General features: G+C 39.7%; 2 protein-coding genes across 2 annotated transcripts; both read left to right on the forward strand.

Moving 5' to 3' along the window:
• The first annotated feature begins 3,943 nt into the window (after positions 1 to 3,943).
• On the forward strand, positions 3,944 to 8,700 carry LOC111270775 (uncharacterized). The gene is made up of 5 exons (XM_022851178.2): positions 3,944 to 4,074; positions 5,723 to 5,834; positions 6,854 to 7,080; positions 7,981 to 8,215; positions 8,472 to 8,700. Exons 1-5 carry the CDS (start codon positions 3,984 to 3,986, stop codon positions 8,641 to 8,643), a joined length of 837 nt encoding a protein of 278 aa, XP_022706913.1. The 5' UTR covers positions 3,944 to 3,983; the 3' UTR covers positions 8,644 to 8,700.
• A 2,474-nt stretch (positions 8,701 to 11,174) lies between these two features.
• Positions 11,175 to 14,791, forward strand: MED16 (mediator complex subunit 16). The gene is made up of 4 exons (XM_022851164.2): positions 11,175 to 12,837; positions 12,985 to 13,439; positions 13,688 to 14,273; positions 14,659 to 14,791. The coding sequence occupies exons 1-4, from the start codon at positions 11,514 to 11,516 to the stop codon at positions 14,730 to 14,732; spliced, it is 2,439 nt and encodes an 812-aa protein (XP_022706899.1). The 5' UTR covers positions 11,175 to 11,513; the 3' UTR covers positions 14,733 to 14,791.
• The last annotated feature ends 88 nt before the right edge of the window (positions 14,792 to 14,879 follow it).

Here is a 14,879-nt window from a genome sequence, read left to right on the forward strand (position 1 = left end):
GTAAATTTGTTTGAAGAAACAATTAAATTTATTTTCAATCTGTCACATTATTCGTTAGAATTTTATTCATCTGTTTGGTTACTTACGATCGTTGCAGAACTAGAAAGGCTTAAAACATTTGCTCTCAGTTACATGTCTAGTTATATCGGATATCATTTTCTTTGGGGCATTGAAAAAACAGTAACGCCGCCCATCAACAAGTTCAACTTGTCGACGTTGTTGAGTTTGTACTTTCTTGCCGTCATCATCAAGATCGTGTGGAACGACTGCGCGAGGTCTACATAAGGCGGTCCATTGTAATACTATCTCGTACACAGTAAGTTGCAGCGATCGGAAAATTTTGTGATTATTTTAGGGAAGCACATGCAGTGATAAGGTTCCGACTTTCCCGGAGGAATATGGAAGGTCGCGTGGTTTCAGAATTTCAGTGCTTTTGTAGCGTATTAGCTTAGAGTCTAGGATGGCTGGCATTCAGATTTCGTACTTTTGTATGCTTAGCAATAATCATAGTTTCTCATCGAAAACACTGATAGTTCGTTTACGACTACTTATTATATCTGCGTACACGGCTATATTTGAACGATCACAGGCCATATGTGTTCTCAGGAATTAACTATATTTAGTATCGAGAGTAGGTATAATAATGTTATTGATTTAACAACATTTAACGACGTACCCTTATCGTGAATCTAGTTAACCATTAAATACATTTTAAACCCCTTATTCGATACAATGACTCACATGTACATGATACATGATAAATGATTGTTTTGGCTTGAGCCACTTCGAGATAGAGTACGAAACGCTGGTAGTTAAACACAAATATGAAATAAGCATTACTATAATAATTAACCAGAGTATTGCCTACAACGGCGAGTAAAGCTATTGGTAGGCAACTGTTTCGCACAAATGCTTTGGCCACGAGCATTTTTTGTGCCAACAGAATCTCGCAACCATTCAGACAACTTCATCTCGCCTATCGCTAAATAGACTCATCTTCATCGGACCCTGGATAACCTTTGACCCTTAGCCATTGTTATTCATTCGACTCTGGGCTATTTTGGCCAGCTATTACACTTATATATGTCCATAGTCAGCGTCTTTAACTCCTGTGCCTCCCCGCCGTTGACGGAATAACAATGTGCGCATGACACGTCCGTGACTGTCCGTGTAGATTTCGCCGACTATTGCGTACGCATTGATACTATCTAGACTGTCACAATGGTGTCTATAAATTGTTTGGGTTACTTGTTTTTCCTAACACGTTAACGTAATAATACCACAAATCATGGCTTTTTTTTTTTTCATTAATACGGGCCAGCTTTCACTATATCTGGGGACTGGTCACACAAAAAAACAGACGAGTGCGCATCGTGTTGAAATCACTTCAGCGCTAGTTTTTATACTGTAGCAGCCCAAACGTCGAAATGTAACATTAGCAGGTGGTACTAAATATTCTTTTGTTTGACTACGGGTACATACATTTATATGTGCATTATATCCTCGTACAATTACCTAAATCCTCGGAAGGAATGGGTGCGCTTATATAGAAGTCTTATTATTATTATTATTATTCTGGTAGCTACGAAATAATGAAGACCAAAATATCTTTTTGTGCCCCACCTTGTCCGAATTGTAGTGCGGAATGGTAGTGTTGAAAATTGTTTTAAATTTTAGTGAAAAATATATAAATATGATTGTTTTTATTTTCAATATTTGTGTTGCGCTGCGAAAAGCTAAGCGGTTCACTCTGTTGTTTAAGCTTAGAACGGAAAAGATGAATAAAAAAAAAAAAGTTTTGTAAGTGTACATTGCTACGTTTGAGACGATACGCAGTCCCCATTGTACGACTACTTCTTTGTATTAGGAGATCGCGTTTTCTGGATTCTATTTAAGATTCAAGTTAGCTGAACTAATTGAGCGTATTACACCGTACACCATTGACGTACTGTGTCATCTGCAGAGCTGATTGGTGATCAAAAATGGTGCGTTTAAGGGCGACTCCGACTCCAAACTGATTTCCTGTTCCAATAACAGCCGTGGTTGCAAAATTGTCTCTAATAATCTTTTGTACAGTTGTGCCCCATTGTGATAGGCGCCGACACGGCTGGTCACATACATACAACACTAACAGTCGACAGGAATGGGTGTATATTGATCAATACAATTATAAAGTATGCCATGACCAGGACTCCACTGAATTCCACCGTGTTTTATACGCTTCCTCAACATCCTGGGAATAATGCAAATACTGGTAATAATAAAAGGTCATAAGGCTTTTTTCCCAATTCTATTAGGTTGAATTATTGCTACTTATTATGATCGTTTTTTTTTTTTTCTTGTTACGAGTCTACCAGAAACTATAAACAAATAATAACTCTTATTACTAAAATGCCTATAAAAACGTATAGTAATAAAATAACAATTTACAAGGGTTACGTCTAAGGATTTTGTGTCGTTCAAAAAAAACGATCAAGTATGCCCTGCTCCGTAGATTCTTAACACTGGACAATACGATCCTTTATTCACCATATTTAGAGTACGCCTCACGTGAGTTAAGTTACAGTAAGTTATTTCAAAGTCACAACGAACTGGTGTTCGTAGCTGCCATGAATACCGTTAGTGGTTATTTACCGTACTTTTTGTGTGAAGCATTTAGAAGTGGATTTCTCTCAACAGACTAATAAATGATAATGAAAGGACCCCGTCATTTGTCGACTTCGCCAGTAAAGATAATTAAAGACAGGTAACTACGTACGTTTGTGCGGAAATCATCGGTTATTCCGCATCAGTTTTTCACAGTTCTATTTAAGTAGTAATAAAACTGCATATTTGAAGCAGTGAGCACGCTTCTAATGCACGTCGCGTTAGCAGACGCCAGAGTGCTGCTTGTGACCTTCTCTCCTGTTTTGCTAGTAAACACGTCGTGTTTGACGTATAAAATGTTAATTACATTTATAACAGTAGCAATAGCGACAAGCTAAATCCTAATAGCTAAAACTTAGTAGCTTTTTTCCACAATATAGTTTCAATACTGTTTTTTGTAACTTTCGCAGAAATTTACATTTGTATATTTGATCATCTTCAGCGCGGAACACTCATGGCGACCCCGGTGCTTGTCGGGTCAGCAACTTCCAGCTAGCGTGAAATCGCTGACCTCAGTATACACTCTACGGTAAACAGCGAATTATGTCATTTAGGGACAAGAGTATCGGTCCAATCGGCTCCATCTCCTACGCAGCCTTTTTCAGCAAGATTCACATCAGACTAATTGTGCTTTCTGAGGAATCATTTTGGTCGAACCTACCCGCAGACCTTACGATTTTGTAGCATGGATAGCTTAGAACAGAGCGCCACCCGCGGGCTTTACGCGCACTTGCTGTTATATATTTAATTGTTGTGGCACCTTGAAGTAAAAAGGCTAATTATGTCCCCCCAGAAGGACCCAGAAGAAGGCGGGCCACTTTAAAAGGTCGTTTTGAGCTTAATAATCCCACAAAGACCTATAGTAAGATAGACAAATATTAAGCAACAATTGTGCTGGAACTATGTTACGAAATCAATAATCGTCCAGTTGTGTCGCGTCGCATGTTATATTAAGCCACCAGTTTTCCAAACCTACTATACACAGACGTCACATAGCAACATCTGAAGTCTTGAAGTAGATACGACCAATCTTTAAAATGTCTGTCAACGTTCGCGGATTACGACTCTCGGGTAAATACATATTCTGTAAAACTAGTTCCGTCAAAGATGACGGATTCAAGAATATGCTTAAGGTCTTCCAAACGCAAAAAAATTGCGAAATTCGAGAGTCGCATGTAAAATATTATGGATTTTACAGTTTAAAAACTATTCGTCCTGTTTCGGAAATAGTGTTGAGAACTGCTACTAACTGCGCTTCGTGTATCAGCTTCATCAATTCGTCGATAAGAACAAAGCTTTTTCCATAGTTCTATTGGCGTTGTTGAGGCTTGCTCAGTATGTTGAACTTAAGTGCCTCATGTACAGCGAAGGGAGCTTTTTGTGAACGGTCTACGGATCCATGCATGCAGAAACAAAACCAAGCCCTCGGTAAGTTAGCAGTACCAATGGATCACTTACGTAAGCGTATTGAATGAACATAATTTGTATTTTTTCTAGTTAAGTTTCATGTTTGGCTCTTTGAGGACCATAGAAGGTTATGTTCCGAATCCCCGTGAGGGTCGTGACAGATTCTGGGGTATTTCTTCTGTTGTCCTTGCTTATTACCTGACACGCTAGTTCAAATGCTATGGGTTTTCTAACGTATTAATCAAACATACAGGAAAACGTTTCTAGCCATACGTTTCATAAACAAGCCTCTAGCTATAATTGGAATGCTTACTAGTCTACTTTTACAAGAATCCTTCCTGGATTCGACTAGGTAAACTATTCATCGAGCTTTAAATGAACTATTACTAATATAATAGTATATACGGTATGGAGGTAACTAGCTCCACAATAATTGAATACATAGAATTATATAGAAAAAGCTTAGTTTCGTGCGCATAAAGTATACGAGTTTATTTGTACAATTCGTTATAAAAGTATTTATAAAATTATTGGAAAAAACAACTGTTTTCGCTCAAGTAGGACTGAGTTATACTATTTGGTATCAGGCCGTCCACTTCTGCGCTGTTAAAGGAAACGAAGGAAAACATGTAGTGACATGAGGCAGTACATCCTATAATAGCGCAGGGGTCAGACGACTTCGAATCTGGAGGTATTGTAGAAAAAGGGGCAATTAGGCTGCGGCAATACTCGAGGGAAGATCGTGGACTGGGCATCGAAGTTTTGAGCGAACACATTAGCGCCATTCCTAGATGTTGTTAACAAGAGTTAATTGGATGAACGGTTGGAGAGATTTATTCAGCGCGCCACAGGCACAAATATGTACCGCGAAATATCTCGAATATTTCGAAGACTTTCTCGAAAAGTCTTTTTGCCTGGCTACCTTGATAGTATTCTGTGCTGGAAGGTAAACAGAAGTGTCAGTCGTTACGTACGATCAAGTATAGTCAGATAAAGCCGTTAGTATTGGAGGTATAGTAGATATGGAGTCGTTGTCTCAAGGAACCAACATTCAAGCGTAGCACTTTATATCGTGTCGGCATACATGGGGAACGCTTTCTTGCTTAAGTCGAGTGTTTAGAGAAATCATACGCGAGAAGGAAAGCATACGTAATGTCGTTATATAGTGAGCGCCGAATTATTTCAGCTTCAAATTGATTTCTATAACGGAGCTCAAATCAAGACTAAACAGCCGTGTTTGCTTACAACAGTAAGCAGTGTTTTCCTCTTTACATCAAATATTTCTCGTATTTGATGTAAAGGTGCTATGAATTTGTTTAAATCGGAATTCTGCTTGGTGATGTTACTTGCAAGTGACGGAATCCAGTGCAGCTACCATGTTTCAATCTCCATATTCAAACCCGTAAACATGGTTCAGATACGCGCCTTAAAGCTCGAAGAAGGCTGCTGAAAATTAGTTAACCCAGTGGCGGCTACATAAGAATGCATTTTTTTTCCATAAAAAATAATAAAAACGTTTGCTTACGTGTAGCAATAAAAAAGCAGAGAAAACGAAATGAGACAACGGTGATAGCAACATCAATGTCTTTTTTCACTATCGAAGATTTTAAACCTTGATGTCGTCGATGAGAATTTTCTAATAACAAATAACTATTTCACGCAAATATAGAATGTTCAGGACAGTATGGATCACCCTGCCAGAATGACGCAGATTGCATTCAAGCTGATATAGGATTAACGGCCTGCGTGCAGGGCTTCTGTAACTGCACTGCCTTATATCGGTAAGATACACATGGAACAACTACATTTCTATTCCTTGCGAATGTCTGGACTGATCTAGAGTAAACAAAAAATGGATTTGTAACTTCTTGAAATTATATTTGCGTTACACGTATACTACCGGTTAGAAAGCGTATGGAGGCAAATATTGATACACTGTTTGTTGCATCAATGGCAACATTAGATGCGCGCCCTAGTTGTAGTCCGTGGTTATAACTTTATAACGATCGTTAAAGCCCAGAGGGGCGTTTTTCTCGTTTGAAGTTCTCAACATATTCAGTCTAATTTCACAGTTGGTGACTTTGTGCCGTTAGCACACATCTGAAAAATCAGAATACATTCTAATCAATGGGCGTTATAAACCAATCTTAAGGACGTTTCATATACTTTCCAGTGCTACAATAAACCCTCTCACTGCCTTGTATCCGTATAATATTTTCAACCAGTAAACAGTTTTACTGCTATTTTGATGAAATTCCACCATTCTCATACTGTAAATAGGCTTATTATAGGTACTGATCCGAAGGTGAATTTGGTTTTCCATGTTCAGGCAAAAATCTGTCCCACCAATATTTTTGGCAAGAACATCAGTTCATAATGAGGCCTATCAAGATCAACTTCGAAGATATTACAGCTAGAAAGTACGATGATGATAACAATTCTTCTCTAACAGAACATACTGTAAAGATATTATTTGTATTCCAATAAGCATGAAGTTTTAATTACCGGCTGTCTTCCCTTATCAGTCTCTATACGACTTAACCCTTATTCAAATCAAGCCTGAGATAAGAATGCCGTTTTCGAACCAGTAAGTGAGATGTTTACATAAATGAACCTTCTCTGCAACTAAACTGCTAAGTACATTCAAGTTTAGTATGAGGCCATAGGGGGCCATATGAGGGTCTTTCATATTTTTAGCGTTGAGGCACATTTGATCATACACCTTGCCAGCTCAGAGGTGTGCACCGCTAATATCCTCAAAGATCAAAAATTGTATAGTCTCTCTTATTGACCTTCGTAGTGTTTCGACAAGAGGTGTATGTGTGAGGGACGTCACTCTGCCTGGAGGTATGGCCCTTCTGTCCGGGTCGGTTTTCGTTTTACTGGTCTGTGTGGTCGCGCTTTTGTTAACTGGTATCTTTGCACTATATTCGTACGACTATCGACTTGAAATGAATCTCCAAAAGTTGGACCTTATTAAGGAAATTTCACGACGGGGCAAGGACTCCAACCGCCCATCGCTCGCAGGTAGACAATATAATAATGCTTTCTATCGTGCGTCAAAATAGTATTTTCTAAATCGCAATGCTTTTTTTTTTGTTTTTCTTTGTTGTCTTCGAAACTTGACCTACTACATGTTTTTTCGTAATCTATTAAACTTCATAATAATCTATTAAACAATCTATTAAACGTTCGTAGATAAGTGCATAGTTAGGGACTTGCGTCCGATGCCGTGGCGTACGTGTTACAAGCAGCCGAAGGCTTCTAGGTCACAAAAACTACGTGACAATGTTGTCTTGTCTAAAATCAATTTCGCTTTATTAACGCCTCGTTGTACGATGAATCAAAAAAATCACTCCGTAGTTCAAAGATCGCGGCAGCGATCACGCTAATAATATTTAAGCAGGGTACTCTTTCCTGCTGTATTTTTCATCGATTTAACCGTGTTCTGGCATAGGTCTTGTCTTCTGAGTAGAGTATGAGATGTAACAAGATAGTAAAGATTAGCTTAGAGTATGGGAATACAGTAAAGGCAATCCTATGGTAAAAAAAATATGAGCTAAGATATTTAAAAAATGTCGTTTATGCAAAAACGCTTTATGCTTGCACAGATCATGTTTATAATGACACTATTACGTCAAAATAGATTACTTGCCAAGCGAGAACGACTATCTAGGCATCTGGGCTAAGAAAGCACATGCTGACTCAGAGATACGATTTCTGTTTGTTACCGTTATACTAACGGCGCTTTATATTTGTATTAGTAACCTATCAATAACTTTGTAATCATTGTAAAAACGAGTTTACTCTAAATTCTCAGGTAATTGACTAACTGTTAAAGTTGAATAGCTCACTTTTGGTTCGGAAAGGCAGAGTTTCCGTATATTCTTCGTGCATCAAATTAAATATGAGATGAAATTTATCTAGATCTGAAAAGCACTTCGCCGTCATCACCTCATCGAAAAGCCGCTTCGTATGCAATAACCGATCGGCCCAACTGGAAGCGTTTTCGAGACCACTTCATTGCTCACGATGACTCCCCTCGAAACAACGAGAAACTTAAATTAGATAGACCAGAATCGAAACCCGTAGGAAAAGCCGTTAACAAGGAAACAGAAAGTCATGACGGTTTCACTCATACCGCTCTTGGAACTCTTATTAGGTAAGTGCCTGAAAGTCCAAAGGCATGGTTTCTGCCTGGTTGACGCTTGGCGATGGTAAGAGGACGTGGCCTTATTTAGGTAAGTGCCTGAAAGTCCAAAGGCGTGGTTTCTACCTGGTTGACGCTTGACAATAGACGTGACCCTTGTAGATAGGCGCATATTTTTGAACAGAGATTAATTGCAAACTATCCAGTTCAAATTCAAATGAAAACTTTGTAAATACTTGTTTATAGATTTGGCACTTCTGTTTTTTAGAAATGTTGTCCAGGAGAACTCGGAATTTTTTTCGGAGGTAGGAGCAAATGTCGCCGATTCTCTTGCCATTAAGGGTAACCGTAGAAAAACGATTGCGAATATGGTGGAAAAAATGTTGGAAGTAGAAAGCCAATTCTTTGCATTGGAAAGCGGTGACTGGACCCTTCTTTGATGGCCTAATAGAGGTGGTGCTTGAAAAACCATTCTCCAATAAGGAATAAATAATACCAATCCCGTGGAACGAAACTTAGTCTTTGTTGATTATGAGATCGGGCTACATTAGAGTTATAGCAGTAGGGACAATCTAGTTAACTCGACCCTTTGATACCGTGTTTTTACCGTGATGTAATTAACTAACTAATCTGCACAATACACATTCCGGCCAATTTTATTTAACATTCATCCACGAATTTGTTGTTATCGAACGAAATCTCAAAAAGATCAAGAAGTTTCTTATACTGTCTTCGTCACATATCCGTATAAACATGATGGTTACATTTCATGAATTCAAATATAATAGTTATGATTAAGAATACAAGTTACTTAGGGAATAGGATGTTCTCACTGTTTGGCTGGCAAAATGCTGTGATATTCACTTCCCAACAGGAAAACGGTTATTTGAAAATATCCCATAGATTCGAATCGTCCAGAATGATGCTCAGTATTTATAAGCGACACGTTCGCCTCGAACGGAGTGTTTTCTGTGCCCAGTTAAAATGCCCAGTACTGTTGTTTCTAGAAATCTTTCCCCGTATTGGTCTTGCAGGCCGCTTTAACCGTACCACTACTATGTTTGAGGTTCTCATTGTTACTACTGAACCTATTAGAAATGCTCTCGCTTGCCGCTAAATGTTTTGAGTCACGGTAGGTGTTCCGTAAGACGATCGATACCCAACATAAAATGCACCGTGTGTCCACAGCTCAGGTTAAAACCCAGACTATTACGTGTTCGGAAAGATTAGCAGGCAAACACGCCACCCACTACGCCATCACGAGGACTGTCGATTACCGCTAATATAGACTTCTCTTTGCGAGACTTGTTCAAGTTTTTTCACAAAAGCTTAGAGAGAAATTTGGATTATTATGAAAACAAGCGCAAATTTTTTGCTGTAGCTATACGACAACATGATCAAAATACAATAGTTATGCAATAATAATTATAATTTATTATTATAATGATAATAATAATAATTACAATAATAATAGTTAAAATATCAACGTTTTACATTTCACAGCATATTTTTTCGAGAACTTCAGCATTACTAACTGCAAATCCATATCTAGCGATAGCATACAAGACTCTCAAATAGCTAGGGCACAAACTAATCGCACACAAGTATGTATTATTATTTGTGGTTACTAATTATTCTGTTTCATGATGTACCTTCAGATTAAAAATTTGTTAACGTGTTTGGCGCCACTCCGGAACTTATATCGGCTATTGCTTGTGATAATGTGTGAATTATCTTCTACTCCATTGTAACGCGTTCGAATGAACCGAGTCATATCTGTCGCGCTTATGTCTCGTTAGCTTAATCAATCAATGGCCTCTGCTGTATATTGGCTGTCATCTCGATTCCCGTGTGCAATTAATTCCGTCCAACCAACTCCCAGGTCCATGAACCACTTTCGAGACGATCCATACACTCATTAACGATGCTTTCGCCTCTGAGTTATCAACTGTTTGTCATATTAGAAAAATAGAATCAGTATCTTCTTAATGAATCTAATTGGATGGAGCATATTTGTGCAGTAGCAGATATTCCAGTGATTTTTTCGTTTAAACCGACCTAATGTTTCCAGTTTTACATCTGCTACTTCTGGCACCGCTTTAGACTGCCAACGCGGAACGTGGTAATTTTATTTGAAAGATATTTTAAGTGAAGGAGGATAAAAAGGCAGATGAAGTGAGCCCACTGATAACAGATCATTTTGCCAGCGAGCTTTAATTCAAAAAAAAGAAACCGGAAGTCCTATTCGTTGTTTGTTCTTACTGCATTTAGGCACAGGCCTGATCGTGCGAGATAAACTGCACTGATGCACCACCCATGGCGCTGGTGCACCCACAGAATAATTGCGTCCATTGTACTTGAGCGGCATTCGCAAACATCGTCTTGTTTGAAAAGACGATGGAATAGTGGTGGCGATAGATAGTGCTGCCTATAGCCGATAACTTTTCGTTAAATCTTGCGTCCTCGATCAAAGAATGGTGGTTAAAAGTTATTTAGCAGTACACGATCAACCCATATCTCTATGCCATTCCATATATAAGAACTACCCAGAAGCCCTTTTTCTTTTTAACAGCTCAATGAGTAGCATTTTGTTAACAATTGGGTTTTTTTTGCAGAAGGAAATAGTAGATAACACTTTGTCAGTAGATCATCATTTTATAAGGCGTTGGTAACATTTCGAATAGCTGCTCACAAAAATCATTATTCCGTGATTAGAATATACGTTCTCGCATAATATCACTGCAAATTACTGTAATGTTCGAAATGCTTAGAAAACCTTTTATCAGCATATCCCATACTATGTTGTAAGTAAATTATTATAGTTGTTGATGATCTGCATCCTCAATAAGCAATTGAAAGCTGATCATATTACATATATATATATATAAATATATATATATTGTACTTATTTGTAGCCGTCTCTTCTGAAAAACTCGAAGCTTATAGGGACTGAGGGGCCTTATACACTGCGTATAAAACATCTTTATACGCAATGTATAAGCTGCTTTTACGCATGCAACGCGTAAGCAAGGCGCGAACATTTGAAGCAGACGATATTATGCCAAGATTTCAACAGCCCGCAACCGCTCTACGGCTACCCATCGACTTGATGGCGTGTCGATGGTTGTTGATGAATGAGCCGTTGTTTACAATTGAATATAGTTGTAATGTGTTCGCAGGGTTTGCGGCATGTGAAAAGCCGGTAATGTAGAAATAGACCATAGATAATGTTCATACGATAGTGGTCACACTAATCTTAGTCCTGCATTCAAGGTGATTACCGGGCGGGCCCGAATCTACTAGGTACATCATGGAGCAAGTTTACTCCGTGTTTCGAAGACCGTCCTCGCTTCCGAATGCGGAATGGCGAGAGAGAGCTTTAAAGTGTTCCGTATCGTCTCGAAGTGCACTGGCATTCACAGCCGATTCTCTGGATGGTCCTGGTAGAGTTCTGTCGTTCGGGGTGTACGTTGTAGATCTGAATACGCCTTGGCATCCGTGGCAAGTCCTTAACCATAACGAGGAGATTACTTGTCTTGAATGGGACTCAAGTGGCACGAGACTTATGGTTGGCGACGCTGTTGGTTCTATCCTCATCTTTCAGATGAACAACTTTCTACTCAACCAGTGGACTCTAGTGTCAACAACAAAGTTTCCCGGGGAACATCTGCTTGCCGGCGTCTGGTTTCATAGCGGCAAGAAAGTCGCTGTGAATATAGAGAAAAAGGATAGTTGCATGTATCTGGAGAAATACTCTCATCTGAAGTTCGAACCATCAATGAAGCGAATGGGTGGCAAACGATCTGAGGGATGTCTGGCAATTAGTGCATCGGGTCTTGTGTGTGTTGTCCTATTGTGCGGTGATAATTCGATAGTTTCTTCGTCACAGCCGTTAACATACTTTCGCAATCGACTACAGCTTGTCGACCTTAATTACGGTAAAAACGGGTCGATTATTGCTATCTGCAGCGATGGTCTGTCACGTTCTCCAGTTCGATGCTTCGCTATTGTGCTCGTCATGGATCAGGACAAATGTCAAATAAATATTGAGCCGTTTTCCGGTTTCTGTCCGAATTCGCAAAATGAAGAAGGCTATCGAAGAGTCACCCACCTTCGATGTGTTCTAAAGGAAGCCTCGGATGCCGTCGTTGTATCAGTTACGAACGGTCAGCAAGGCATACTAGAGCTATGGGAACTTACGGAGGAAACAGTTAGTTTGCATCCGCTTGTCGGCAAATGCGAGAACAGAACAAGTGTCAGCTGGAGGTTACACGCTGTAAGTTCGCACGCTTCACCGGTGGCGGCACTTGCAACCCCGCGGCTCAGCCTCTACGAGCTAAGTCGACCACAGTCGTGTATAGTCGTTGCATTTAAGGATCACAGTGTCAAATGCTTTGCCCGTGAAAAGCTAACGTGTTTAAGTAGTGTAAGCACTATGGTTAGTCCTCATGCAATCAAGAGTCAACAGCATGGACAAATATCATATATGTGTATCAGTCACACAGGATGTGTACTTATTGCTATCGACAGCCTATCACAGCTAGCGCTATTCAGATTACCACCAGTTACCGAGCCAGGAGCACCTATAAGCGTGCCGTTTGCAGCGACTGTTCTCGAATACTGTCTTATTACAGGTTAGTTCTTGCTGAGTGAATCGCTTTCCGTTATAGTCTTATTAAACAATAAATTACCGTTGTCTTTGCTCAGCACCTTAAGTGTTCACGTATTATACTAGTGGCATCTATGTTATAGTAATTATTACTGCATTTTGTCATGTACAGGAGTTGACTGGTGGGATGTTCTTGTAAGCCTACGACCAGGCCTCATCGAGAAGGTGTCTGAAAAACTTTGCGAGGTTTTTGATAAACAACCTCCTGGCATACAACAGTTCTATGAAAGTCGCTTTCTAGCCATCAAAGGCAGCCTGTATCGTCTTCTAAACATGGGTTTTATAAAGGCAGGTGATTGCCATGCTCAGATGATGTTGTCGGCCGTGAGCTGCGGAATTAAGGCATTACTTCGACCTAGGGAGACGAAACCAGATGGAGGTCCAGCAGATACGCTATCGGCGTTAATCAATGATCGCGCGCAAGTAAGCAACACAATGGACAAAGTTCTTGTGAATCTCGACACGAGGGAATTTTTTGTTGAACCAGCTATTCTTCCTTCAGTTCAACATCATGTTCAGTGGGTTTCTGACTTAGCCCTACATCTCATGGCTTCACTGCCATTACAGGTAAGTTAAGTGTATTAAATTTTACTTTCGATGCTGTCGTTAAGCATTACTTTAGAAAAATAACCTCTTTTTCTGGTTATTTTTCCTCCTACCTCTTTTTCTTTAAATATATTCAAGATAAAGTAGTTGGTCTCGTCAACATAGTTCATTATCTTTATGTACAAGAAGATCCTAAAATGTACGTGGTTCCTAACGCTTACAAATCACTGAACTTTGTATCGTTGGATTTGCCGTTTCTATTTTTGCAGATATGCCACCGACAACGTTTTCCTGGTGGTGGTCTCATCCAAGATGCAAAGAGCATTAACACCATCCGAGAACTGTTGGTAATTTTCCGTATGTGGGGTCTGTTGTCAGAGAGTTGCTTGCCGGTGTATACGCGTATGACGGAAAATCTAGATGTGCTCGGCGTTCTCTTCAAGCTACTCACGAAAACGCTGATAAATCATGGCTCGGAACCGGACGCGACGTTGCTAGAGGAGTGCAGTGTACTTCCATCCCAAATTCTTATACCATCCCTAGACCTAGCCAGCCATTCACACGAAGGCGTCTGTGGACCAGCGCTGTTTGTTCAACCACTTCCGTTAGCATTGGAGTTTGGTATGATGGCGGATTTTGTCGCCACTCATCACCATAAAACAGCTGGAACCGTTGAGGGGTCCGTGCGGAGCACCTCACATACAGACATTGTTCGGCACATTTCACTGGGAAAGCATGTTGTCCAAGTGAGAAAGTGTACGCGTTGCTTCAGCTTGTCGATGCTTAGATCGAGCCAGAATTTAAGTGTTATGCGAGCGTGGGAACAGAGATGGCTGCGGTGCTGTCCCTGTGGAGGTCAGTGGATGCTCTTCTAGTACAGTACGAAAACACTGTTGTTTTTATGTTTTAGGGTTGTACAATAAACTGATTAGCTGCTAACAGCATCGGATGTGAGTGTAGGAAAGCCAATCCACCTTGTAAAAATACATAGATATGCCGCTGCCAGTCAAAGGACCAATTTTTGCCGACCAATTGCCGAGCTAAGAAGCAGATTTGTTTTGAATTAGGCATTTCCCATGGGCTTCTATGAATGGAACCGGTGTTTCGACGTACGACTGTTTAGCCTAAATAGTTTTGCGCACGAAAACAATATTAATAGAATGTCTGATGTATGATAATTAGTTAGCGTTTAGTTTGTATAATATCCTTGTAACTTTGCCTATTTATATCAATTGACAAGGCGGTCTCCATATCACAAGGTGCGCCTGTGATCGACCCATGCGGAGAAGCTGGCCGCCGTTTATTGTCCAATGAGCCTCATCGTTCGTACGCGAACTGTAAATAAATTATGCAACAAATCATATGTGACCAAAGCTTGTCTTTATTATACATTACCATAATTAAGTATTAGTATAAGTATTAGTATTAACTCTACTATTTACTAGAAGGGTGGTATTAAAT

The sequence above is a fragment of the Varroa jacobsoni genome, unplaced genomic scaffold (assembly GCF_002532875.2).
Source record: "Varroa jacobsoni isolate VJ856 unplaced genomic scaffold, vjacob_1.0 scaffold_167, whole genome shotgun sequence".
Lineage (NCBI taxonomy): Eukaryota > Metazoa > Arthropoda > Arachnida > Mesostigmata > Varroidae > Varroa > Varroa jacobsoni.